The following is a 27,892-nucleotide window of genomic DNA, read 5'->3' as shown; positions in this document are numbered from 1 at the left end:
TCCTCTTACTTTTCAACTTAGTTCTGTGGTAACCAAGAGCTTTCCCCTTTATATTTCCATAGCTTTGAACCTTACTCTACACATGAATGTTTTTCTTGCCTTTAGCTGCAATTACTTGGGATCTTGTGCCTTAAGAGATAATCCGCATGTAATAAGAACATCTGTTTAAATGGTTCGTCTATAAACCTTAGGTTGAAGAATTCTGTACATTCATAGTAATGCATCAGCATCCTTCTTGTTCCTTCATTTTCTGTGTTCATGTGAAGCATAGAAATGATGTCCCCTAGGATAAAACAATTGTCTGTAGCCAAAATGAAAACAAAACAAAACAAAGTGTAGATCTAATTATGGGCTTCGGGTCTTCAGGCTCAGGCTAACCAATCCCTTTGCTCATCTTTTCAAATTATTTTTCAACTGAATGTTTTATATTGATATGACATTTGGTGCAGCTCTCTAGGAACGTTAGCATAGTCACCAAAGTTACATTGTACAAACACTTCACTTTGCTAAATTGATTATATTCATATCATTAATTCACAACCCAGTTATTGTGTTTTTTAATAGAGCTGGCAGGGTACAATTAAAGTGGAGGTAAATTTAATGGGCATATATTTTTTGTTTCTCAATTAAATATCTTTATCATAAGCTTTCCAATAGAAGATATAACAAATTACAACGTTGTCTATATTGCCATCAATCTTAAATAGTCAATTTTATTCTATGACAGAGGTTTATAAACATCTATTACATTCAAAGCAAACATGTAGGTGTATTATGCAAAACTAAAACATAAACTAAGGTTACAGGGACAATCCAACTTTTTCTGCAGTAATTGTTTTGCTTGCACCCTCAATTTCAAAACATAAAATTCCTCATAAAGGAAGCACTCTCTACAAGAGATACTTAACAAAATGGTGGTGGAAAGAGGCCTTAAATAAGAAAGGGTTCAAATTCAGAAAACATCCCCATTTATTTGGATGTGCTAGTGAAATGTCAATTTGAAGTGACTGATGACAAATATGTAGATAACACTACTTCCTTCCAAGAAGAGGGCCAAGTGATTCTATTAATAGAATTAAAATAAGAAAATAATTATTGAGTACATCTTGTTTTATCTGTTACTTGTCATCATTTTTGTGTAGGGCATTACATAAAAAGTTGCATTCTTGATCATTCTCGAAGCTATATAACTTAACTTCAATTACTTTGTATTTATAAACTAAAACCAAACTAAATATAACTATTTACATATTTTACAGAATAAAATCACTGCAATAATACTTCCTCAATATCATCTTCTAAAGAATCAAGTGCCTTAACTGCTGGTCTATTTGCTGTGTGTTGCAGTCGTTGTCTTTGGGGTATAAAGTTCTTTCCTTCACTAAAAAAAAGATCAGTGTCATGTTTAATGTTGACCATGGTTCCTTTAGCCTGAAAACCATTGTTTGTATTACCGTCTTGTTGAAAATCATTTCTCTTAGGTGGAGTGATTGTGTTGACACTGCTACCAAACAGCTGTTCCATTAAATTAGACTTTCTCTCTTTCTTAGTATCAAGACCTACGTTTTCCTTAGTGAGTTCATCTAAGAAGTCAATTTTTTGATTAAGCCAGCTTGGCTTCCCTGACCCTTTCCCAAAGGAAGGTACATAACTACCAAACATCACATTGTTGTTTGTACATGTGATGTCTGTAGACTGCAGTTTCTGGATTTCTTCTTTGACAACTGTACTAACTGAACTGTCTGGTTCTGGCAAACCATTAGACCCTTTCTCTGTTGTCTCTGACAATTGGTGTAGTCTCTTATTTTTTTCCAATGTATAACTTACAGTAACAGTATCTGTGGTAAGTTCTTTGGAAGCCGTATTTATATTGTTTTGAGTTTCCCTGTCGATTTCATACATCTTGGCAAGCAGAATTTCTTTCCGTCTTTCTTCCTCTGTTTTGTCATGATTCTGTGTTCCTTTTTCTGAAATATATACTTCTGTCTCTATCTTCACTTTTTCATTTTCAAGCAAATCACTGTTTTCTTTCTTCTTTCTGTCTGATTCTTCTTTCTCCCATTCTGAAGATTAAAATACAATAAATTTACATCTACATACTGATTGCATTGACATTCACATGTGATGTTAAACTATACTTTAGTATGACATACATGAGTTGAAACAAGCCGATTTTTTCTCCTCCAATAAGACTGAGAAGAGATTCGGAACTTTTATGCTTTCCCATAATTGTATCTTGTCATCTAGATCAAAAAAATGCTACTAATACTATACAATGGTTCTTAAAAGTATGTAAACCCTATCGAAGTTTCAAATTTTCTATGTAAATATGTCCTAAACATGACCTATTCTTCATACCACTCCTAAAACTAGATAAAGAAAATCCAATTAAATAAATCAAAAACATTATCCTTGTTCATTTATTCATTGATCCAAGGCTACATCTTCATGTGTGACAAAAGTCCATTGGAAGGAAAATTATTGTTAAGTAACAATTAAATGCAATTGCATAATTCAACATGTTAGCTATGATTTACAATTAGGATATAATTGATTTTTAAATAATCCAACGAGTAGTATTTACATATTTCTTTTAAGGACAAGCAAATATGCAAAGCTGGTTTTAAAAAACGCTTTCTACAATTATCCCTATGCATGTGTATGAGGAGAATGGACTTGGATGTTAATAGTTCTATTGACTATGGTATATAAAAGTACTGTGATGAAAGGGCAAAACCACCAATTCCCATGGAAAGGTAGGTGAACGTACACCTACAAAGAGGATGGTATCTCAGTTCTTCCATTTGTACAGTTCAGATACATATAGCAAAATATTTAAGTGAAAGTTCATGGAGTCATAGATATCTAGTCCATCTCCAACCTAGTCCAAGAAACCACCACTACAGCATCCCCAACGGATAACTATCCAGCCTTTATTCAGATACCTCCAGCAAAGGAGAGTCCACCAACTCCTATAATAATCCCATCCCCTCTTGAACAATTACATTAGAAAATTTGCCCAGAATTTATTCTCTTGTACTTTAAACTCTTCGTGACTTGTCTCATTTTCAGGAATATCACAGAACAATTCTGCTACATTTTCTACATCAAAAGAGTCAAAAATATGTGGTCCATAAGACTCCTGAGTGCAGCCTGAATCAGATTAAAATGCAATTCAGAAATATTTAAAATAAAACTAAAATACAATAAAACACAGATTCATGCATTTTAAAATGAAATAATAATAAATTATATCACCAAGCACCATAAAATACTGGCCCTGTGAGAGTCTTGCACTAGTTTACCACATATACACACAGAGAGAGAATAGAACATAATTCTTTATTGGGGAGGGTGGAGCTGGCGTCGCGACGATATGGCTGCGATCTTAAAGGTCTGAGATCACTGCCGATATCTTTGCTCGTGGATGGTCCAAACGGATCTAAACTGTCCTGAAGAGATGGTGAATGTAAAGAGCGCATCCTGTAGATCCCAGGGATACTGCAAAGTCCCTGGTAGATCCAGGAGAAGCTCTTTTTGCCAGCGGCAAAGAGGCAGCCATTAAAGCTGCTGAAGTTGGGACAGCTCCGAAACGAAAGAGAACAGAAAGAAAAAGTGTGCCGGTTTGGTGAGAATTTTTTTTTTTTTTTAACCTTAAGATTTAAAAAGACACCTGAAGGAAAAGAAAGAATCTGTAAAATCTTAGACAGAAGTGATTAAGCGGCGATTTTAAACGGGAAGTCAAATTACTTTTTTCTTTTTTTGCTGGACTCTTCATATATGATTTTTTTACTTTGAACTGGATTGGTCTTTTTTTTTTTCCTACCTTATTTTTTTCTTTTTTGTCTCTTCTCCTTTTTGTCTTTATAATATTTTAGGCTAGAGATTCCCTTTTAGCTTTTTTTTTCTAAACCTTTTCCCCTTTTTAATTAATTTTTATAATAATTTGTTTGGAAAGTGAAAACAGAGGAAACTTTGTAACACTGCCAACTAGAGGCTTAGAAATATTGTTTGTCTTCTTTTCTCTTTCAACCAGACAAAGCTGAGAAAGAATTCAGACTTCTTTTCAAGGACTTTGAGCCTGTCTGATAAGATAGAGGGAAGAGCATGGGAGAGTATTATTGCAGGTGCTCCTCTGGGTTTCTATCAGTAGCTGCAGTCTGGTGTTGAAGTATACAGAAAAAAGACAATAAGACTCTAGAGAACAGAGCTATAAAACTCAACAAAAGCCTTGGATAACTAAATAGGTGTAGTGTGTTCTTTTTCTCTTTTTTAAGCTGGGCTATTCCTTACTTTAACAAACCCCTTCCTTATTAGTTTATTATTTGTAATAGCTGTTTGGATCTTTGGCCTCTTGGAACTTGTTTTTGTCTTTTTGTTTTTGAAGTCTTTATGTCTGCATTTTATTTTAAAGGAAAAGTCTTACTATTAATGTTTTCCTTCTTTTTTTTAAAGGGGGTAGTCTTTTTTCTTTTTTCTCTCTCCCTCCCCTATATTTTTTTATTTACTTTCCATATTGATTTTTTTGTGGCTTCCTTTTTTTTTGTATACCTTTTCATACCTGAGACTTTTTAATTGGATTAAGGTGTTGAAGAACCTGAAGAACTTTTTCTTTCTTCTTTAGTTTTTTACTTTCTATTTTTCCGCCTCCTGCAAGATTTAACAATTTTTCCCTTTTTCTGTTTTTTTTTTTCCCTTTTTTGAGTTTTTACTGCTATTTAACTAATCAATTGGATTAAGGTATACAAGAACCTAAAGAAATTTTTTTATTATTATTATTTTGCTTCCCCCACTATTTTTACTTGGAATTACAATTGGTTATTTCACGAGTGGATTAAGGCTTAGAAGAACCTGAAGATTTTGAATTGTCTGAAATGAGCAGGAAACTAACAGCGGCTGGTTCTTCAACTTCTACTTCTTCCTCTTCACCATCTGGAGGACAACGCTCAATACAGACGATGTTACAACAAGAAAAAGAACAGGAAAAGGTGACACTGCAGAAGATTATGCAAGGAATTCAAAATATACAAACAAGAATATTGAAAAGAAAACAGAGAACATTGAACAAAGAACAGGAAAAACTGATGAAAAGGTGGAAAACATTCAACAAATGATGATGAAGTATGACGGGAGATTCCAAAAGAGATAAGAAGATTGGAGATATTGATAGCAGATAAACTGTGGTTGAACAAGATAAAAGTGGGATGCTGAGATGGGAAATGGACAGATCAGAATTTTATCTCAGATTCCAAAACTAGAGGAAGAAAAGGGACAAAACCTAGCTGAGATAATGATAGAAATCTTGGCTGAAGCTCAGGAAATAACCAAAGAGAAGATAATGGATGGAATAGACGAGGTTTTTCGAGTCTTCACAAGATATGCAATGAGAAATAGCTTACCAAGAGAAGTTCACATCAGATTTACAAAGAAAGCCATTAAAACGCAAATATTGCAAGTAGCTAGAGAGAAAACATTGAAATATAAAGACAAGGAGATTGTGGTCCTGAAACAAGTACCCAGAAGAGTGAGAGAGATGAGAAGAGAATACCAATTCCTGACTAAAATTCTACTTTAAAAAGAGGTGAATTATAGATGGCTGATTCCAGAAGGTTTAATGTTCACATGGCAAGAACAGAGACACAGAATTGACTCAATTGAGAAAGCTGAATTATTTTACAAAAAACTACAAGAATCGTTGAACCTTCCATTGCTAGAAGTTATGAATGAAGTTATGTTAAAGAAGAAGATACCTAAAACATGGTCAGAAGCTTATATTACACTTGTCCCAAAAGAGGAGGCTGACCCATTACAAATCAAGAAGACCTATTTCCTATAGGTCCTATAGGAAGACCTATAGACCTATTTCCCTACTAAACGCAGATTATAAAATTTTTCCTTCAATCTTGGCAGAAAGACTTAAAAAATACCTAAATAATTTTATTCATCCTGATCAAAATGGATTTCTGCCAAAGAGACAAATTAAAGACAATATGAGAGTAATCTTGGACACTTTGGAATACTACGAGGCACACCCTGAAAAACAAATGGCTTTCATATGCTTAGATGAACAGAAGGCATTTGACAATGTGAATTGGTGATTCATGTTATTATAGCTGGAACAGATGGGCTTTGGTAAAAAATTCATTCAAGCAATAGAAGCTATATATCATAACCAAATGGCAAAGGTAATGATAGAGGAAGAATTGACAGACTCTATTGACATAAGAAAAGGAACTAGACAAGGGTGCCCACTGTCACCTTTGTTGTTTGTGTTAACCTTGGAAGTGCTAAACAGAAATATTAGAGAAGAAAAGGATATAAAAGAGATGAAAATTAAAAAGGAAGAATTTAAATTGCAAGCATTCGCAGATGATCTGGTTTTCATTTTAGAAGACCCACTAGAAACAGCATTAAAATTGATAGAAAAGATAGAGACATATGGAAAGGTGACTCGTTTGAAAATAAATAAAGACAAAACAAAGATTTTGCCAAAGAATATGTTATCAAGACAAAAGGAAGAATTGGCAGATGTATTGAAAATCCAGGTCACAAATAAGATCAAGTACCTGGGGATACATTTGACAGCAAGATGTAGTACACTAAAAGAGAATAACTATATTAAACTTAAGCAGCACATAGCGCTAGATTTGGTGAAAGGGGAAAATTTACAACTGTCATTAATAGGGAGAATATCAACAATCAAGATGAATATATTACCCAGAATTTTATATTTGTTCCAAACAATTCCAATTAGGCTTGGAAAAGATTATTTTGAAGATTTAAATTAAATTGTGTTGAAATATATATGGCAAGGTAAAAAAGTGAGAATAAAATTAAAACTTTTGCAAGATGCTAGAATAAGAGGAGGATTTGGTTTGCCTAATTGGGAGTTGTATTACCAAGCTACAAACTTGATGTGGGTTAAGGAATGGATAACACTAAGAAATACTAGATTGTTGACATTAGAAGGACATGATCTGTTGTTGGGGTGGCATGCTTTTTTATGGTATAAAGGAACTAAAACACAGGGATATTTTAGAAGACATTATATACGAGAGCCTCTGTGGTTAAACTGGGAGAAAACTAAAAGGCATTGTTATTTGAAAATTCCGGTCTGGCTATCGACTATTGAAGCATTTTCTTATCCTTTAATATACACTGCTCAAAAAAATAAAGGGAACACTTAAACAACACAATGTAACTCCAAGTCAATCACACTTCTGTGAAATCAAACTGTCCACTTAGGTAGCAACACTGATTGACAATCAATTTCACAAATGGAATAGACAACAGGTGAAATGTGCAAATGGAATAGACAACAGGTGGAAAGCATAGGCAGTTAGCAAGACATCCCCAATAAAGGAGTGGTTCTGCAGGTGGTGACCACAGACCACTTCTCAATTCCTATGCTTTCTGGCTGATGGTTTGGTCACTTTTGAATGCTGGCGGTGCTTTCACTCTAGTGGTAGCATAAGACGGAGTCTACAACCCACACAAGTGGCTCAGGTAGTGCAGCTCATCCAGGATGGCACATCAATGTGAGCTGTGGCAAGGTTTGCTGTGTCTGTCAGCGTAGTGTCCAGAGCATGGAGGCGCTACCAGGACACAGGCCAGTACATCAGCAGAGGTGGAGGAGGCCGTAGGAGGGCAACAGCCCAGCATCAGGAGCGCTACCTCCGCCTTTGTGCAAGGAGGGATAGGAGGAGCACTGCCAGAGCTCTGCAAAATGACCTCCAGAGGGCCACAAATGTGCATGTGGCTGCTCAAACGGTCAGAAACAGACTCCATGAGGGGGGTATGAGGGCCCGACGTCCACAGGTGAGGATTGTGCTTACAGCCCAACACCGTGCAGGACATTTGGCATTTGCCAGAGAACACCAAGATTGGCAAATTCGCCACTGGCTCCCTGTGCTCTTCACAGATGAAAGCAGGTTCACACTGAGCACGTGACAGATGTGACAGGGTCTGGAGACGCCGTGGAGAACATTCTGCTGCCTGCAACATTCTCCAGAATGACCGATTTGGCAGTGGGTCAATAATGGTGTGGGATGACATTTCTTTAGGAGGCCGCACAGCCTCCATGTGCTCGCCAGAGGTAGCCTGACTGTCATTAGGTACCGAGATGAAATCCTCAGACCCCTTGTGAGACTATATGCTGGTGCGGATGGCCCTGGGTCCCTCCTAATCCACGACAATGCTAGACCTCATGTGGCTGGAGTGTGTCAGCAGTTCCTGCAAGACGAAGGCATTGATACTATGGACTGGCCTGCCCGTTCCCCAGACCTGAATCCAATTGAGTATATCTGGGACATCATGTCTTGCTCCATCCTCCAAAGCCACATTGCACCACAGACTGTCCAGGAGTTGAGGGATGCTTTAGTCCACGTGTGGGAGGAGATTCCTCAGGAGACCATCCGCCACATCATCAGGAGCATGCCCAGGCATTGTAGGGAGGTCATATAGGCATGTAGAGGCCACACACACTACTGAGCCTCATTTTGACTTGTTTTAAGGACATTACATCAATGTTGGATCAGCCTGTAGTGTTTTTTTCCACTTTAATTTTGAGTGTAACTCCAAATCCAGACCTCCATGGGTTGCTAAATTTGATTTCCATTTATAAGTTTTGTGTGATTTTGTTGTCAGCACATTCAACTATATAATGAACAAAGTATTTAATAGGAATATTTCATTCATTCAGATCTAGGATGTCTTATTTTTGTGTTCCCTTTATTTTTTTGAGCAGTGCACTATAAGGAACAGTTAGATATGGTGAAATATTGAATGAAAAGGGTGAACTTAAATCTATGCAAAAACTAGAGGAACAAGGTATAAAGATGAATTGGTTTTCATATGCGCAAATACAGTCAAGGTATGATAAAGATTCTAAAACAGAAGCTTTTTATGATAAATTGACTGATTTAGATAAGATTTTGACAGGTACTGATGAAAAGCTGATTGAAAAACTGTATGGATATTTATTAGAAATTAAACTAGAAGAAGAACAAGTCAAAGAAACAATGATTGCTTAGGAGAAGAATTTTGGATATGGGATTGATCTAGAGAAATGGCAAAAATTGTGGTCTCAAAATTATAAAATGACAGTGTCAACAGCATATACAGAAAACTTGTATAAGATGTTTTACAGGTGGCATTTTTTCCCCCCAACAAGAATAGCAAGAATGTTCAAGAACAAATCTGAAAAATGTTGGAAATGTCATCAGGTACCTGGCTCATATTACCATATGTGGTAGACTTGTGCGGATGCCAAAAAATATTGGACTAAAATCCACACATGGTTGGAAAAAATGACAAAAAAGCATATAGACTTGAAACCAGAGATATTTTTATTGGGAATTTTACCTGAAATATATAGTAAAGAATTGAAATGTTTGATTGTAAATGTATTAATAGCGGCTAGGATTGTATTTGCTAAAAACTGGAAAAATGAGAAAATACCAACACAGGAGGAAGTTATTAAGAAAATAATGGAATGTGCTGAAATGAGTAGGTTGACATTTGAAATCAGAGATCAAGAAGATAAACAATTTTATAAAATTTGGGATCTATTCTATCAATGGTTTGTTTATCTTCTTGATAATGGTAATGGTAATGAAATATGTAGATTTTTAGGACATAATGAATATATAAAGATGTATTTTTTATTATATCTACAAAATGATTATAGCATAGATTTGAGATGGAAATATGAACTGTCATAAAACAAATTAAGTCAAATATGGATTATTTTGCAAAACATGAATGAATAATAGTATAGTCAAATGATTGATTAACAATGATATTAATGTATTTAGGAATATTTGATTGACAATATGAGAACATATACAATGTAATTGTAATTGAAGGCTACGAAGTGGAAGCACACTGTATGCACATATATGGAAGATGGTTTGATGTTTTTATGTTGTGTTTGTTTATGTTTGTCTTAAAAAAACAATAAAACTTTTTTTAAAAAAGAACATAATTATTTATTGGCCAAGTGTGATCAGATACACAAGGAATTTGTCCCTGATGCATAAACTCAAAGTGAACATGGAAAGGTAAAGGTTCCTCTCTCACATATGTGCTAGTCATTTCCGCCTCTAGGGGGCGGTGCTGATCTCCTTTACAAAGCCGAAGAGCCAGCGCTGTCCCAAGACGTCTCCGTGGTCATGTGGCCGGCATAACTAAACACCAAAGGCGCACGGAACACTGTTACCTTCCCACCACAGTGGTCCCTATTTTTCTACTTGCATTTTTATGTGCTTTTGAACTGCTAGGTTGGCAGAAGCTGGGACAAGTAACGGGAGCTCATTCCGTTACGCAGTGCTAGAGATTCGAACCACCAAACTGCCGACCTTCTGATCGATAAGCTCAATGTCTTACCCACTGAGCCACCACGTCCCAGTGTTTAGGATTGCAAAAAAGTGTAAAAACTATATCTCTCGTGGTAGTTTTATACATATACCCTGTTTCTCCAACAATACGGCCTCCCCCAATAGGAAGTCCCAGCATGTTTTATAGGCATGAAATGAAATTAAGCCCCTCCCCCAAATTAAGGCCTATATTAAAACATGTGAAATGGGGGAATGGTGCGGGGGCTTGCCATTAGGAAGTACTTTTGTTGCACACCCGGATATGGTGCTGCCTGCGTTGACCCCGATATGAAGTGCCCCATCAACATCCAAGCCATCACCGCCCGCCCGAAGATGCAAGGGGGAATTAAGTCACCCCCAAAAAGATGGCCTAGCCATTTTTTCGGGGCTCAAAAAAAAATAAGACCCAGCCTTATTATATGAGAAACACGGTATTCATGTACACACACAAATACAGTGGATATGTACATACATACACATACACTCATTTATTTATACTATACACACACAGATATATATTTCCTCTTTCCTTAAGAATTCCAGAGGTTTATACAGAAACTAAACAATGAAATGGTAAACTCAGTACAATAAAACAAATTTCAAAGGAAAATAACCATTAAAATATAGCATGGAGCTATGCAGTTGAAAAAAGTGTTCACTTAAAAAGTATCTGCTTCTGAATTGCCATCTTGAAAACATCTTGAGAACAAGCATTATTTTTTGAGACTAGATAACATGGGGAGAGTCTGTATTTTTTCCAAGTGAGAGTACCATAACTGCGTGACATAACCATTTTATTCCTCCTATTCACTACGCTGCCAAATCTACAGGTAGAACCATAAAGAGTAGTTCTACTGCTGTTCTTGACATATGAGTTGGTTTGAATTGGGAGGCAGGTTTATCTAGATTATTTGGTCCTGAACCATTTAGTTCTATGGAGACCACCATCATTACTGCATTGAGCCAAGCACTCGAAGGAGATAGTGGCATCTAACAACCATTTGTTTTAAAAACAGCTAGGGAAGCCAGACCTCTTTAATACTTGGTTTGGCAGCCACAAAAACATCCTAGAGCTGAAGGCTTGATAAGCGAAAAACAACCAGAAGATGATATTGGTAAGCTACTTCCATACAGTTACTAAGGACATATCCAGGAATTGTACTCAAGAGAGGTCTTATCTTTTGCCTAGAGGCCCTCAATACAATGCTTAAGGTACTATGTCAGTGATTCCTAAACTGCTTCATCCAATTACCTCTTTTGCCTGCCTCTAATAATGTTATTATGCCATTGTAATAATATTCACATCCATTGTTTTCACAAGTGTCTTGGCACCAAGGCAGTTCCAAACTGGATCCTCAACTCATAAACAAGCAATTAGAAATTGCTCCATTATCCCCAGGACATGTCCAAATTATCCCACTGGGGGTAATTACCTCCAGTTTAAGAACCACATCAAAGATAAAACCTTATCTATAATATTTACTTATTGCAGTGTAAAAATAAAAAAAAGCATTTTGTTTATTATCCGAGAATAACCATTATATAAGAAATATAGCTGATAATAATTGGAGAAAGGGTATATATTACATGACATTTTCATACATAAATCCTGCAAATGTAAACATTTCTACTTTACCTTCTCTTAGTTTCTTGGCTCTTTCTTCCAATGCTTGGAGTTCTTGTTCATTTTTTAGTTTCTCTTCTCTTTCTCTTTCTTGGTTCTGTTCCTGCTTGAAATCCTCCCTTTGTTCTTTCCAATCTTTAACTAGATGTTCCTAAAAATATAAACGTAGAATGAAAAGCTCCCCAAAAACCATTGGGATGAAATTAGAACAAATATTGTCGTTTCAATTCATTTGCAACAAGTTACATTAACTAAAAATATCAGCAAATTATGATCAAAATACTCTTAGCAGAAAGAGTAGAGTATACTCCTTTCCTACTTAAGGAAGATGCTACCACCTGATATTCAAGATCGCTTTTAGCTCAGCCACCCTCTATTCCATTCACAAAGGACTTTCCATTCTTAAGAAAGGCTTTTCAGGGATATGAGAAGGACTCTTGCTTAAAGAAGCAGACAAAAAGATGCTGCCTGCTTCCCCCCAATGACTTCTAGCTGGATTCAACTCACAAAGTTTTCAGATCTTAGATATCTGAAGAAACCTGGGCATTCCTATATTTTATCATGCTAAAACTTAGATTTTCAATTTGCAGTTACAGCTAGTCCTGGACTTGCAACCAAATTGGAACCAAAATTTTCATCGTAAATCTTTGTGGTCACAAATTGAGTCGAGCCAATTACATGACAGTTTTATGGTGGTCGTTAAGTGAATCAGAGTGTCACTAAGCAAGCAACGCAGTCATTAAGCAAATCCAGTTTCCCCAATCAGTTGTTTTTGCCCTAAAAAAAGGTCACAAATTGCAATCACATGAGCACAAGACGCTACAAGGGGTCATAAATGCACACCAGTTGCCAAATGCCCAAATTGGGATCATGTAATTGCAAGGGTGATGCAATGGTCATAAGTGCAAATAGAGATCATAAGTCACTTCTTCTGACTTATATTAAATGAATGGTTGTAAGTCGAGGACTATCTACTTTCACTTGAACACAAACATTTTCAACGACATGGAGAGAAGCTAGTGACTAAACAGAAGACAGTAAAAAGGGAATTTACAGTTTCAACTCACCAATTGGAGATGCCCATCTTCTTCCTTTTTCTCAGCTATTTCATCAGAAATGAAGTCTGGCGGCAATGGAAATTCTATCGGGGAAAGGAATCCAGTAGTCTGTACTCCTTTTGTGTTCTGTACTTCTCTTACAGTGTTTTTCTCAACAACTGTAATAAATTTTGTGCCATATTTTAAATAGTTTTATTTAAAACAGTTACAAACAGTTTCAGGACGTTTACACCCATTTGTTTCATTAGTAATATGAATGACTTGAATGTATATCAAAAGAGAGTCCCTTAAAACATCTGTAATAGAATATGGAGCTGTAAGAAGTCTGGAATGCTGACAGCAATAAAGATTTAAAAACCTCTTAGCCAATTGCTTCTTCACACATAACAAGACCATTGCATAATAATTTATTCTTGTTTAATCGATCTAAGAGTTGGTTTGCTTCAGTTTTCAAATGCAAAAATTAGAATAAAGATCATTCACTTTTCAATTGATTAAACACTAAAAAGGACAGGCAATGCATTCAATATGCTAGAAATACGGAGATACTGAGAAATCACTCATCGAGTGATATATTATTTAAAGTAAACCTTCACAATTTTGCATATAACTGTTAATATAGTATTTACCTTTTTTTCTTGGTGTGATATCATCATGCTTTTTGGGTGAGTGTTTTAACATACGATTAGCATATATATTTTTTGCATCTAATTCTCTCTCTTTTTCCTAATAAAAATAGAAGCATACAAATTGTCAGAAAACTAAGCAATTCTTACACTTTTAGTTCTAGTGCCTCGTTCAGATTTTTGAGATATATGCCCAATATTTATATTTCAATTTTTATAACAAATATATGTCTTGGAGTTGTATGTGAGTAACCAGATAATTCTGAAGTGTTCAAAGTATTCAGCCCAGATGTTTTATTACTTGATGATATAATACACCCTCTCTGCCCAGAATATAAACTCTATTCTCCGGAAGGCAAAATAACTTTCAGATGTGGAATGGGATGACATAAGATTATGTAACAAAAAGTGTGCACTACTATTCAGTTTTATAAGGCATGAATGATCCTGTGAAAGGAAGGATATACTTTGACCAATCTTTAAACAGATCGTTATCAGGTTTTTTCAGGGGGGTGTACTATACATCTGCAGTCTAAGGAAGACTTCTTTTGAATAACATTATGTCTGTGTTGCAGCCCTAATATGACTAATGAGCCTAACAATTTAGACAAAGCCGGAACTTAATTTTATATCACAGGGATTCTCAAACTCCATATCCTAATTGCCTAAATCAGTAATATGAATTTGTGTAACCCTACCCAAAAATATAAGGGATGCGGTGGCTCAGTGGCTAAGATGCTGAGCTTGTTGAAGGTCAGCAGTTCGAATCTGTAATGGAGTGAGCTCCCGTTACTTGTTCCGGCTTCTGCCAACCTAGCACCTCAAAAGCACATAAAAAAATGCAAGTAGAAAAATAGGGACCACTTTGGTGGGAAGATAACAGCGCTTTGTGCGCTTTCGCCATTTAGTCATGTCGGCCACATGACCATGGTGACGTCTTGGGACAGCACTGGCTCCTCAGCTTAGAAATGGAGATGACAACTGACCCTAGAGCCAGAAATGACTAGCATACATATGTGGGGGAACTTTTACCATACCCAAAAATAAAATTTAATTGCTTCATTGGGATTAGGGTGGATATGTATATCTATTTACTTTTAATAATTACATTTTGATCTTTATACAGAATAAAACTGTGAATCTTACACATTAGTAAAATAAGATTGGATAAAGTAAAATTGGGATTTAGTTTTGCTTAATTCCAAAATTTAAAGTCATGTTTTTAACAAGGATTATTTTTCTTAGTTTTGCATAATTTCTGAAATTGATTATGAAGGCAGCCACTGTCAATCATTAGGCTGAACGGTGGGGGGAGTACAGGTAGTCCTCAATTTATGATCACAAATGGGAATTTCTGTTGCTAAGCAATGTGGTCATAAAGTATGATGTCATTTGATCACATCACGTGGCGACAGCCGTCCATCATTAACCAAATTCCACTGTTGTTAGCCATGGACCCAGCTCAGTGCAACCATTCTGGACATCTCCCAGCTCCGAGTTTTCATAAGGAAAAGGATTACTTCCTCTTTAGCTCTCTGTATCATCTGTTTCCCCACCACCACCATTTCTGCTCTTTTGGTTACACTTTACACTAACTTGCAGGGTAGCAAGCAGTCCCAGAACATATGGCTCAGGTGCTGCTTGTCATACTGTAGCTCAGGGGCTTTTAGTGCACTGCAATTCTGTAGCTGCAAGAAGCCACAGACAATTCTGAAACCTAAACCACCCTAACAGTGTGGAGCAAACTGCCATGCCCTGAGAAACCCCAGCTGTCCTTGCAGTACAGTGCAAAGCTGCAGGTAACTCAAGTTGCCCTTAGCAGCATGGCCAAAGCCACAGCCCTCTCAGGAAACCTAAGCAGCAGCTCACGGCGTCATGCCATGAGCAGCAGCACTGGCGCAACAAACCTCACAGCGTCCTGCTGCGAGCATGGCATCAACACGGTATGTGGCATCTGCCCATGAGCAGTTGTGAGCAGCTGCAGAAGAAATCAAGCAGTGGTGCAACAGACATGCGAGGCATGGTTGCAGTGGTCCTAAGGTAAGCGGGTAAGACATCCCCTGAAAACAAGACCCGATGCTTATTTTGGGGCCAAAAAGAAAATAACACTGGGTCTTATTGTCAGGGAAACAAGGCAGTTATATTGAACTATGTGAGATATGGAAAAAAAATATTTTGGATTAGAAGATACGTTATAAACATGTTCTATGCTAGACAATACCAATTTTTACCTTTAATTTTTGTTTCAATCGTTGGACTTCCTCTTGAATAATCTTATTTTCTTCTTGTGCTTCATAAAATTTCTTTTTCATAGAGTGCAGTTGTCTTTGGAAACTACTACTGCTAAGATCAAGCCTCTTCTCAAATTCCTACAATTCAGTATAATAGTACAATCATGTTTTTGGTAAAAATATTTTTGAAGGGACAAAACTGAGGAATTGTTTGTGTTCCAATACTTTTCTACATGAAATATTTCATTCTATTTCATGGCCTTTCTCAACCCTATCAAAATATTTAAATTATAAAAGAATTTCACAAATTTCTCTAATTTGTTGATGTCAGTGGTTGGATGCAATATGCAATGGGTCAGAAATTGAAAGTCTTGTTTATTTTCATCATGACAAAATGTCACCCAACATCTGATGAACTGAAAGGAAATATAAAGATGCATAAACTTATCAATGTATCTTATAGAAAGTCTGAACTTCTACTCAAGAGGCACCAAAACATATTGTCTATGGAGATTCTCAGTCATCCAGGTCATGGTTGTCCCAAAAGTGCTTTTTCAAGAGGCAACTGGACTTTCTGGTTTTTCTTTGAAGATATTTCGCTTCTCATCCAAGAAGCTTCTTCAGCTCTGATCCCAACCATCTAGTCAGAGCTGAAGAAGCTTTTTGGATGAGAAGCAAAATATCAAAGCAGAAAGTCCAGTTGTCTCTTGAAAAAGCACCTTTGGGACATCAAAATGAACTGCCTTTTGTTTATCATAGGGTTTGAACAGAGATTCATGTTTTGCTCTCCCTGGACAAATGCTGTAAGTACAAAAAAAGAAGAAGTTCCACCTGCTCTCTTTTCCAGCTCTTTATTACTGAATGCTAACTTATTTTTCACACAGCATAAATTTCCACTAACTTTCCATTGCAATTTAGAGAAATAGCATATGGTCATATGTATGACTTTAAAGAAGAAATAACTTGATGAAAAGTTCTAGATTCTACGTTAGCAATACAGTATTAAAAATTAATTCCTAATCAAGTAGAGATTTTATCATGGTGGTAAGAAGGAGGCTAGAAGTGGTTGGAGACTTCTTGCCAGTTTTATTCAGTTTTATTCAGCTTTAATAAAGTTTCATGTTTCCATTGAACATTCATATTATTCTATTTCCTTTTTCATTCATTTAGACCCCTATGCTGCAATTTTCAACTCTTGGTGGGTGGCAAATAATAAGAAAAGATCCCCACTCCTCTGCTGCTCATCCTCTTGGTATTTAGTTTATTTAATCTTCCTAATTTTAAGTGTTTTTGTTGTCTTTTTTAACTTTTATATTATTCTGTAAACCTTCCTTTGCTTGAGCAATGCAATGGGCGGCATACAAATTTAATAATAAATCAAGCAAAATTAAATCAATTTTAACAACAGCACAAAAATATTATACACATAGTCCCATAAACTTAACCCTAAAACTGCATTAACATTTGCAAACACAGAGTGACAAAGTAACCTTAGAAATTTTATCCCTGTCAGTTTGATGAATGAAGGGCCTTAAATAATGGAGGGATTATTATGAGAGGGTTGAGGACTATTCTCACCAATAATCTGTCTCTGCATCACCTCTATATAATTCCAGAAAAATCCCATTCTATAGATCAGGTTTTCTTAGAACATAGGGAAGTTGGTGAAAACTACTTCATCCTTTTCTATTAGCAGGTACACAAAGCAGGCTTTCTGTGAACTCTGCTCCCCTCTTAAGGATCCAATTAAGGATTCTAATGAATTAGTAGTATGTCAAAAGAAAATTAGTACTATGTCAAAAGAAAATGTGAATTTAGAATTTGGAAATTTTATACATACTTATTTAAAAGTATAAAGTATGTTTAGAAGTAACAGTCCCACTGTTTACTGGCTAGGATTTTACAACTGTGAATTATAATGGCAATGTTAGTAAATAACATGTGATACTGGTTCTTTATCAGATTCAAAGAAATCACAAGACTAAATTGGCCTGTTTCAGTTTAAGTTTTTTTTCCTGTGTATGAGTAGCCAGTAAGTGTGTAAATATGGCACGCACCATAGAATGTACAAAATAAAACGTATCTTTTGAAATGCTTTTTTAAAGGGCTCTCACCTTAATTTTCTTCTCACTATCTTCCAATCTATTTTCTGCAATTGCCAGCTTCTTAGCCAGCTCATCACGTTCAGGGAGATTCTTATCTTCTGCAAGTTTTTTCAGTTTTTGCAAACCACTTTTAGCTTTGAATAGCTCTTCCTCTGAAGCCTTGAGTTTCTTCTCAGTTGTTTGTTCTCTTTCTTGTGTTTTTCTTAAGCGCTCCTTTAGTATTCTCATCTCATCATTATGCCGCGCCAGAAGTTGAGAGATTTCATTTTCTGTACCTTCAAACTTATGAAGGGCTTTCTCATGTCTGTACTGAAGCTGCTTTAGTACCCTATTTTCTTTCTGCAACTCATCAAGTTTGACATGCAACCCAGACAGTTCATTACGAAGCTCGTTAATTTTCAGCAGCCTAGCAGAAAGCACTCTCTTTGTAACAAGACTGATATCTTTGGCAGGAGACTCCCTGGTGAGGCTCTGGGAGTAAAAACCCCAGCGGGTTCTCTTGCTGGGTGCGTATTTAGAGTAAAACTGCTTTGTGGCTACAAAGAAATATAACAAGGTTAAGATTACAATGAAAATTAGTGAAATCATCCCAGGACTGAAATATCCTAGATGTACAATTTCTCATTGCTTGCAAACATATGACAACAATCTCTCAAATATTCACTATGAAATCAGCATATATTAACTCTTACACTGTTTATTCTTTTTAATCCTGATTTTCTAAAAGCCTAAACAGTCTTTTAAAAAGATACCAGCCTAACAGAGTTCAATATGTTGGCACAGTAAAGGAGAATGTGAATCCTTCAAATCATTGTAAAGTTTAAAAGCACTTATGGGTTAGGGTAAGAGAAGAGAGGCAATAGAGTTGGACAAAAGTAAACAAGGAGAAAAATTAAAAATAGATGCCTCATCTATCTAAAATAAAACTAAAATGAAACTAATACTGTATCTGGTGTGCAAAAAATCTGAATCATTTAATGGCAGTCCATCTAGTATCATCTGAATTTTTGCAGCCCAAATCCCTTGTAAACACCTTATGACTAACTAAATATTGAGTCTGTATTTAAAAATAGAGGAGACCTTTATCAATCTTTTAAAAGAAAAGCAAGTTATATTTTGTACTGTCTGTTCATGCAATATTATTGCTAAATGAATGTTTAAATGGTCGTGATCAGTTGATACCTACTCTCTCTACTGTCTTGTATCTAAGATGCTATACTATGAGTGAAGAAAGGAGATATTTATAACTGACTATATTCAATTAATACATATAATTACAAGAACAAAAGTATGTACCAATTTAATTACAAAGAAAAGGCAAGCCAGGGTACTTTCTGTTGAGTAAATTGTACTTTATTTTAAAACCTAAATGTTAATTTTTATTACAAATGTCAGCTCAGTTTTGAAATATGCCATATTTCAAAGGAAATAATCTTATTTTCACATAATTCATTTAACACTATGATACACACAGACACACACATAACAAATTGTATTTTGCCAATACTTACCATGATAATCTGCATGGCTTTTCAAGTTCTGTATTTTATTGCTTCTATTTACAGTTTGTATAGATTGAGTGCTGATGGTTGGAGACTGATCAGAAGCATGAGATGAATCATCATCTGAGTAATAAGAATTACTGCTTTTATCACTGTCTGATTTTCTGCTATGCCCAGAATCCAGACTCCTTCCTCTTTCCTCCATTACAATAAACTTTTCCTCAAATAGTCATTTTCCAGATGAAGGCTCATTACACAGTCACTACTGGCTTCTTGTCAATTCATTACCTAAGTTTAGAAGAGTTGCTGACATCATTTTGGCAATCAATATCTTTCATGTATCTTTTAATCTGAATTCAAAGAGGAAAATGGAAGCTGATTATAATAACCATTTTAAAATGAATGACAGTGACCAATAATTCTTCCATTTAATGTTTAATTAAGTCTTATTTATGTACATTTGTGACATGAACTTCTGCAGATTAGAGTTTGTTAATTATAACTGATGTTACACAATACCATTTTATCATTACTGGTAATACAACAGAGAAATTTCTTCAAAGGAAAATGTTAAAAACCCTATGCAGAAGGGCAGCACATCACTTGAAAAAAATACTTTAATAATAATTCCAAAGAAATAGATATATGAATAAATCATGTTCAATATGAGAACATTCATAATTGTATAAATTGTTAATTTATAAATACATGAAAGTCCTTTGATTTGAACACAGCCAAACATTTTTAAAGTTAAGCAAATATTTAAGATGATCTCAACTAGTTTTGTTCAGTATTTTAAAGTATCATCATATACAGACAAATCTAACAAAAAATGTGTTCTTACTAAATCAGACCAAACTTAATTTACAGCAAATATTCTCTTTCAAAATGACTAATTATAGGACATGCTGTTGCTGCTGAGTCCTTCATATTCCCAGTGATCCTAGATTTTATACCATGTAGAACATAGACTTCATATTTTTTTATCATTGATAAGACTTGTTCTCCCCAAATTTGTCTACTCAAAATCTTTAAAATTAAATCTAATTGTGAAAGGAACAGTGGTGGGATTCAAATTTTTTTACTATCGGTTCTGTGGGCATGGCTTGGAGGGTGTGGCATGGCTTGGTGGGCATGGCTTGTGGGTGTGACAGGGGAAGGATACTGTAAAATCTCCATTCCCACCCCTCTCCAGGGGGAAGGTTAATGCAAAATCCCATCCCCTCCCCACTCCACTAATCTGCTTTCCAGCTCTGTTCTCCTGCGCAGGGCAACAACTCAGGAGGCAGAGAATAGTTGGGGGCGGGGCCAGTCAGAGGTGGTATTAGCCGGTTCTCTGAACCACTCAAAAGTTCCGCTACCAGTTCTCCCGAACTGGTCAGAACCTGCTGAATACCACCTCTGGAACAGAACTATTTTTATAGTACCATAGTAGTATAGTATATAAACTAGATCATACAAACATTAAAAGTCTGGTACTCAGTGGAAAAAATACTGAACAATGAACCAATATTTTGACTTCCTTTATGACAACATACAGTATTTCATGTTCTTTCATTCTAATATGACAAAGAAGACTGTCCATGTTGTTTAGCATATGGAAGTTTGCTATATTATATTTTAGTCACTAAAATTAAATGTCTCAGAGCACCAACTGTCCACCTATGACATTTTACCTCCATCCTTTACCGCTAACTCTAAATATCATTTCTTCATTTCGTTAGTACAATGTAGTGTAATTTCCTATCTTTTAAGTTAGCGGATGTGCATTTTCTCAGTTTAATGTTCCTTCTCAAGTCAGATGTAAATTTAACCATGAAATTATGAAATTAAAGTCACCTTTATAGAGTCCACCATTTTTGCTATAATTCTGACCTCATTTAATCTAAAACTACTTCAATAAATCTCCACAGATGCCTTTTGGAACAATTCCTCCTGCCTGTAACAAGATTATTTCAACCTTAATGTTCATTTGACAAAATAAGAAAATGGAAGCTGTAATTAAAGAGAAATTCGGTAGAAACTAGACTGCCTTCCACAATAAGTACATCGTAGAGAGATGGAAAACAGAGACCTGAATTTTAACACATCAGTGTAGATTGCAATGGAAAAATGTGTTTTCAAATTGAGGAATTCATAGTAATTTGGAGTGGTCACAAACTGATACAAATGTATATATGCCTCATTTCAGTGTATATCTATGAGCAAAATTTTATAATTAAACTCAATTTACAAATGCAGCTTAAGAAAAATTGTAGAGTTCTAATAAGTATCTCTAAATAAAATTTTATGTGGGAATGTATTTTTCCACATTTACATTTACTAAACAAGCTATCACAAATAATGTTTTAACATTACTGTTATAATTCTAGGCCAATTTTTTTATCTGACAAGTTCTATAGAATTTAATAGGATGTACTTTTGATTATATCAACATAAAGTAACAACTACAAAGCAAAAGTCATAACTTACTAATAATTGAGGAAAGCTTTCATAAAGGTAATGATGCAAATGTTCTCAGAGAAAGGTTTTACAAGTCTAATGTTGTCTTATCTACATTTCCTTATAAATTTTAATTTGCTTTGAAGGTTGTGCTATGGATGTGTTTTCATAAGAGAGATTTTTAGCATTAACATTTCCCAGTAGAATGAAATGCTCATATTGTGGAAATATAGCCTTAAGTGTAATTAGTTGCAGTAAAGATGCCCTCAATTTAAGCTTGATTCCTAGGGACCACAGCCATGCAGTTTTCTGGGCAGTATTATAGAGGTGGCTTGTCATTATGTTCTTCTAGATGTTTTTTCCCAATGTTCCCATGTAGCCTGCAACCCTAGAATTCCTAGGCAGTTTCTCATCCAATTACTTGCCAGGGCTGATCCTGCTTAGGTTCTGAGATCAGCAAGGACTGGGTAGGTGGGTAGGTGCTGCCACCTGCTGAGGCAACTATTACAAGCAGAAAAAAGTAATGCTTATTTGAGGAAAAAATCCTTAAATATGTCTGAATTCAACAATAAATTCCTAAACCAGAGCTCTTCTGCATGTTTTGGTGGCTTGGAACTAAGGTACGCAATTATTTAAAAAGTTATTTTATTGGTTCTTTTAAAAGCATTTTATATTGCATTGAGAAATTCTTAAACAACAAGCACATTTTTAGGAAAATATAATTTTCTATTCTTAATATTATTCCCTTCGTTTACTAGCGAAAGTGAAATTTACTAAGAAAATGCCAATAAATATATTATCAAGATGAATCTCAAAAGAAGCTTCTGGGAACTTTTAAAAAAACAAATACTTGTACGGTAGTAGCCTGACCATTATTATTAGTCAAAGTTGTCTTTCTAGAAAAGGGGTCTCCAAACTAGACAACTTGAAGACTTGCGGACTTCAACTCCCAAATCCTGGGATCCTTCAGCCAGTCATATTTCTATGCTGGCTGGGGAATTCAGGGAGTTTAAATCCACAAGTCTTAAAATTGCCGAGTTTGGATACCCCTATTCTAGAATTACTATCTTTCTACAGTTTTGCAAATTAGTTAAAGTTACAAGATAATAAACATTTAAGAGCACAGCAGGCCACCCTCAGAAGACACCACAAACTGATTCACCTGCCCTCAGCAATAATTTCTTGCTGGTTCTGCACATATCCACGTGGACACCCAAACAAAATATTTTTATTTGTTTTGCCAATAGGGAGACGAGCACAAATATTACTATAAACCCCTAAAGACACAGGTCTCGTAGGAAAGAAAGGGAAGCAGATGTGCTGGTTTCAATATCAGATGCACACTGACATCAAAAGTGAAGTCACTGAAACGCTGGCAAAGAGAACTCTGGGAAGGACAAGCAGGGAAATGAAGGGAATGGCTGTCATCTGCAAAGGCTAAAATGGGCCAAGACAGCTGTAATGCTGTTGAAGATGTGCTTCTGGTTTCAGTTCAGAAAAAAAGTGTGGTTTGGGGGCTAAAATAGATTAGGCAGGGTTTCTACTGCTAAAGGCCTGTTAATACAAGTGTGATATAAAGTCCACAAAGTTTTTGAGAATACAAGTGGGGAAAGAGTGATGGAGAAGAAAAGGAACTGGCATGTAAAAAAATGTGCTTCTGACGGAGGACCTTCAGTGCATTTGAAGATGAAAAAAAGAAAAGAAAAGGAAGGGTCTTATTTGCAAAAGAATAGTTAGCTAGATGAAGGCCGGTTGCCAATTTGTCTGAGAGAGATAGAGGGATAAAGATAGATAGAGGGAGAGGGAAAATATTGCAGCTAATACTTGTACTTCTTCAACTCTTCAGTAAGTTAGAAAAAGTATTAGAATAAAGTACATATTTATTAAGCTTGTATCCTGACCTAAAATACACATATTTATAAGGTTAAGAGATCAGGGCTAACAACTGGATTTCAGGAGAAAAAAATTCTCTAACATTTAATTTTGAAAAGACTGTCTTATCTAAAGGGTAAGGAGAAACTGTTGACAGTAGAATGTGGAGTAATTTAAGTGAATACAAATTGTACTTGCAAATCTGGATAAAGAATTGAAGCTATTTTTGCTTTTATTGGTAGTCTGAATAAAGAGGAAAATCAAAATACTGTTTTGTGCTCTTTTCAATCAGGTTCATTTAACCCTCAGATATACCCTGTAACACAAACCATATTTAAATTACTGTGGCATTAAGAGTGTGATCTATTTATTTAAATTTTCAAATAGTCTTAAGAGCTTCCAACAATATTTATTGCTTAAATAAACTTTTTACATTTTACATGAAATTAAGCATAGTCTGCCAGGCTCTGCCCAGATTAATACTCTGCCAACTTTTAAAGTAATTTCATCAGGCTAAAGAAATGTTAGTTTTAGAGACTATTCATGGCTTTGACATTTCTTTTACATCCGCAATTATAAGGACTTTTACAATTAAAAAACTTTCGTTATGAAACTTTCGTTTGTTTACAATCCTTTTATTTTCAATACACACACACACACAATTCATATCCTGAAGCTTATCTATATTTTCTTGAGTACTGTGAGAACATATTGTACATACTTTCAAATAAGCTAAGAATTTTAGCTGCCAAAATAACTCCACACACACCCTTCCTCCCCAAAAAATTGGGTTGAGATTCACTGAAGGGCTTATCTGAGAGAATATACAGGTAGGTAGTCCTCAACTTACAAAAGTTCATTCAGTGACCGTTTGAAGTTACAATAGCACTGAAAAAAGTGACATGACTGTTTTTCACACTTATGACTGTTGTAGCATCCCCATGGTCACGTGATCAAAAGTCAGCAGCTTGGCAATTGGCGTTATATTTATGCCAGTTGCAATGTTCTGGAGTCATGTGATCACCTTTTGTGAACTTCTGACAAGCAGAGTCAATAGGGAAGCCAGATTCACTTAACAACCATGTTACTAACTTAACAACTTCAGTGATTCATTTAATAACAGTAACAAAAAGAATTGTAAAATGGGGCAAAACTCACTTAATAAATGTCTCACTTAACAACAGAAATTTTGGGCTCAATAGTGGTCATAAGTTGAGGCCTACTTATACTTAAGTATGGTGTATAAAGTAGTCATGTTTTCCACATATACTTGTGAATAAGCACATTTCTGGATAAATTGATCTGACCAAAATACCACGAAAATATATAATCTGTCAATTATCCATAGGTAAGTAAACTGTGAAAATTAAAACATACAAATATTTTGATGGTTAGCTTATCTGCGGCTGTGGATTTTTTGAGGGTCAACTTATCTATGAATGTATGTGATAAGTTTAAAATTCAGATAGATTTTGGCTAGATGGGGAAACTAGTAAAACAACCCAGAGGAAGAAAATGGCAAATCACTGTATGAAAAGCTGCCAGTTGAGTTTGACTGGTTGAAATTTTAATGTGACTGGAATGAAATTAAATTTATAACAGCTACAACAGCATAGTACAATTTAAAATCATGAAAACCTATTTCTAACCTTTCAGAATCATTGTATAATTTTTCCCTCATGGGTTTTATTTTCAATTATGTTCACAGTTATATAGAACATGATGTACTTCAATGTTTGTTTCTTCAGGAAATTGAATAATAAATATAAAAAGGGATCAAAAAGGACATGCAGCTTCACTTATTTACTTTGATGCAATTTTCTTTCAACTTTACCATTCTGGCTATAACTGAATTCTCAGGCTTCAATTCAAGTACAAATTTGATTAAATTCAATGCAGTTTCAGTTTGATTTAATAGCTTGTGTACTGGACAAATAATACAACAATACATCAGTTCTTACAATTCAGCACAGAATTATTTTGCTCTCTCTATTGCTGATGTAATGACTTTGAGAGTATATGATTGTCATAACAAAAGCAATATTTATGCATACCTATCCATGAAAGAAATAAAAAAGCCTAGTAAATGATGCCAAGAAGCAAGTTAGAAAATATATTTTCTTTTTAAGATGTTACTTGAGTGATAAGACCAGGTATTTTAATATATTTATAATGTATAAATATAGCAAGAGAAGATGGAATGTCTCTGAGTTGCATATTCTGTGATATTTTTAAATACATTTACTTTATATTAAACTTGGAAATTGATTTTAAAAATATTACTATCCCAAAATTCTTAAGCGCAAAACAAAAAGCAATCACCTAAATAAATAAGGATAAAAGCAAATTTCATTCAGTCCAAGTTTTCCACCATGTTGTAATCTCAAATGAATCCACTGTGGATATTTTACCCCATGAGATACCATAATGAAAGCAAGGCACATTTTCCTCTTCCTGCCAGTGTAAAACAGAAGTACTTCATACTAAATAATATGGAATAATCTAAATCATTTATGTTTATTCAGAAGTAAATCCCAGTGCTATTTTCTAGAACATCTGTTTATGATAGCATTTATAAATATAATATGTAAATATATTTTATGTATCTGATTTCCTACCACCAATTTTTAAATATAGTTACATTAATCAAGTAGCAAGCATAAAAAAAGAAAATGTTTTGCCAGTAAAAACATAAAGCTGCTAAGAATTGTATATTCATTTGAGTGTACCTACCCAATCTGAATACACCTAGTAAGAAAGAAAATGGAAACAATATACTAATATCTTGATTTTCCCCATATTATAGAAGACATTGTATGTATTTTCTCATCAACCAGTTTTTGAAATGTTACAGGAAGAAGAAAGGACCATCACATAATTAGAGTAAAAAGGTGTTTTGTTCTCATATTAACTTTCCATGGTGCTCACTCCACTTCGAGACACTTAGGTGTGATGCTTTTGAAATCTTAACCTATTTTGGTTGCAAATTCTGGTCTCATTAACCTCCACTGAACTCAATGAGATTTAACTGTAAGTAAGCACAACTAGGATTGCATTACTTTGCAAATATTTCAGGTCCTTGAACTATTATCTTTTAATTATCCTGGGTATAGGTAAACATAAGAGTGATAGAAGGGGGGGGGACTGAACAGCAGCTTTGCTGTGTAAGAAGTTCCATTTATGACATTTCTACCCAAACTTCACTTGTGGTGTTATATTTCTATTCCACTTTTCCTCCAAGGTAACTTAAGTCGATATCTTTCCTTCCACTTTTACTTCACCATAACCCTCCTGGGTAGGCTCGGCTGGGAGAGAATGATTGTCCTAGGATTACCCAGCGAGTTAAATAAGAGGTAGACTCGTAAAAAAAAAATGCATTAAGTCAGATGGATCGGGGAGGCAACTGACCTTTCTAAGTGCCAGCCAAAAGTGTCTTATCACTGGCACCCCAAATAAACTGACCCTTCTAAGTGCCAGTCCCCCTGTCTATCACTGGGACCCCAAATAAAGCTGCCTCTGGCTTTAGGGAGCCACCAGTCGTTATAGAGTGTATGAAAAGAAAAAAAGAGCTCTGACAAAACGAGGATGCGGGGGACGTTGGAAGCAGTCACTTCCCAACCTGGGAGCTAGAGGCTACCAGCGAGGAACCGAGACAACGCGAGTGCCAAGAAACCTTGCCCCGTAATGCCAGCCCGCCCGCCACCCCCGGGTTTCCGGCTTTCTCCCAGCGAGCCCCTCGCCCTACCTGACTCCGGGGGCTCTACTTCCCCCACCCCTGACGGAGCCGGACGGTTGCCGGGGCTCCCTTAAAGGCGCCACCGCGTCACCAAGGTGCTCCAGAATATTTACAGCAGGTTCCAAGGTAACGCGGGTGAAGAAGAATAAGAAAGCAAAGGGGCGGGGATAAGAGGGGAAAGGGGGGGAGGAGAAGGAGGAGGCTCTCAGAGTCTGTCTTATTGGCTGCCCGCTTTGTCAAAAATCCTCACCTGAAAAGCCAATCCCCGCGTTTGATTAGGCCGGAAAGGGCGGGCAGAAGAGGAAAGGCGGCGGTTTTTT

General features: G+C 35.7%; 1 protein-coding gene across 4 annotated transcripts; it reads right to left on the bottom strand.

Annotated features, from left to right (window-relative positions):
• Positions 1-545: 545 nt before the first annotated feature.
• LCA5 (lebercilin LCA5) lies at positions 546-27,819 on the bottom strand. 4 transcript variants are annotated; one of them, XM_087944336.1, is made up of 8 exons: positions 27,582-27,819; positions 19,532-19,810; positions 18,030-18,556; positions 15,916-16,053; positions 13,688-13,784; positions 13,068-13,141; positions 12,013-12,151; positions 546-2,063 (listed from the first exon to the last, which is right to left on the bottom strand). In XM_087944336.1, exons 2-8 carry the CDS (start codon positions 19,725-19,727, stop codon positions 1,267-1,269), a joined length of 1,968 nt encoding a protein of 655 aa, XP_087800462.1. In that variant the 5' UTR covers positions 19,728-19,810; positions 27,582-27,819; the 3' UTR covers positions 546-1,266. The 4 variants fall into 4 exon arrangements, with proteins under 4 accessions (XP_087800462.1, XP_026520962.2, XP_087800456.1 ...); XM_026665177.2 differs by having other exon boundaries at positions 13,068-13,216; positions 19,532-19,872; positions 27,582-27,769; XM_087944330.1 differs by having other exon boundaries at positions 19,532-19,872; positions 27,582-27,769.
• Positions 27,820-27,892: the final 73 nt, after the last annotated feature.

The sequence above is a fragment of the Notechis scutatus genome, chromosome 1, assembly GCF_049901735.1.
Source record: "Notechis scutatus isolate UNSWTSFEM ecotype Mainland chromosome 1, rNotScu1.2, whole genome shotgun sequence".
Lineage (NCBI taxonomy): Eukaryota > Metazoa > Chordata > Lepidosauria > Squamata > Elapidae > Notechis > Notechis scutatus.
Note: the sequence above shows the minus strand (reverse complement) of the source record. Positions and strands in the feature narration are given on the sequence as shown.

Bases quoted from the DNA above. Each gene is read 5' to 3' on its own strand.
- LCA5 (XM_026665177.2), bottom strand. From the start codon at position 19,727: ATGGAGGAAAGAGGAAGGAGTCTGGATTCTGGGCATAGCAGAAAATCA. The intron at 18,557-19,531 runs GTAAGTATTGGC...ATTTCTTTGTAG, and splicing joins AAGCCATGCAGATTATCATG to CCACAAAGCAGTTTTACTCT. The intron at 2,064-12,012 runs GTAAAGTAGAAA...TTTAATCTTCAG, and splicing joins AGCCAAGAAACTAAGAGAAG to AATGGGAGAAAGAAGAATCA.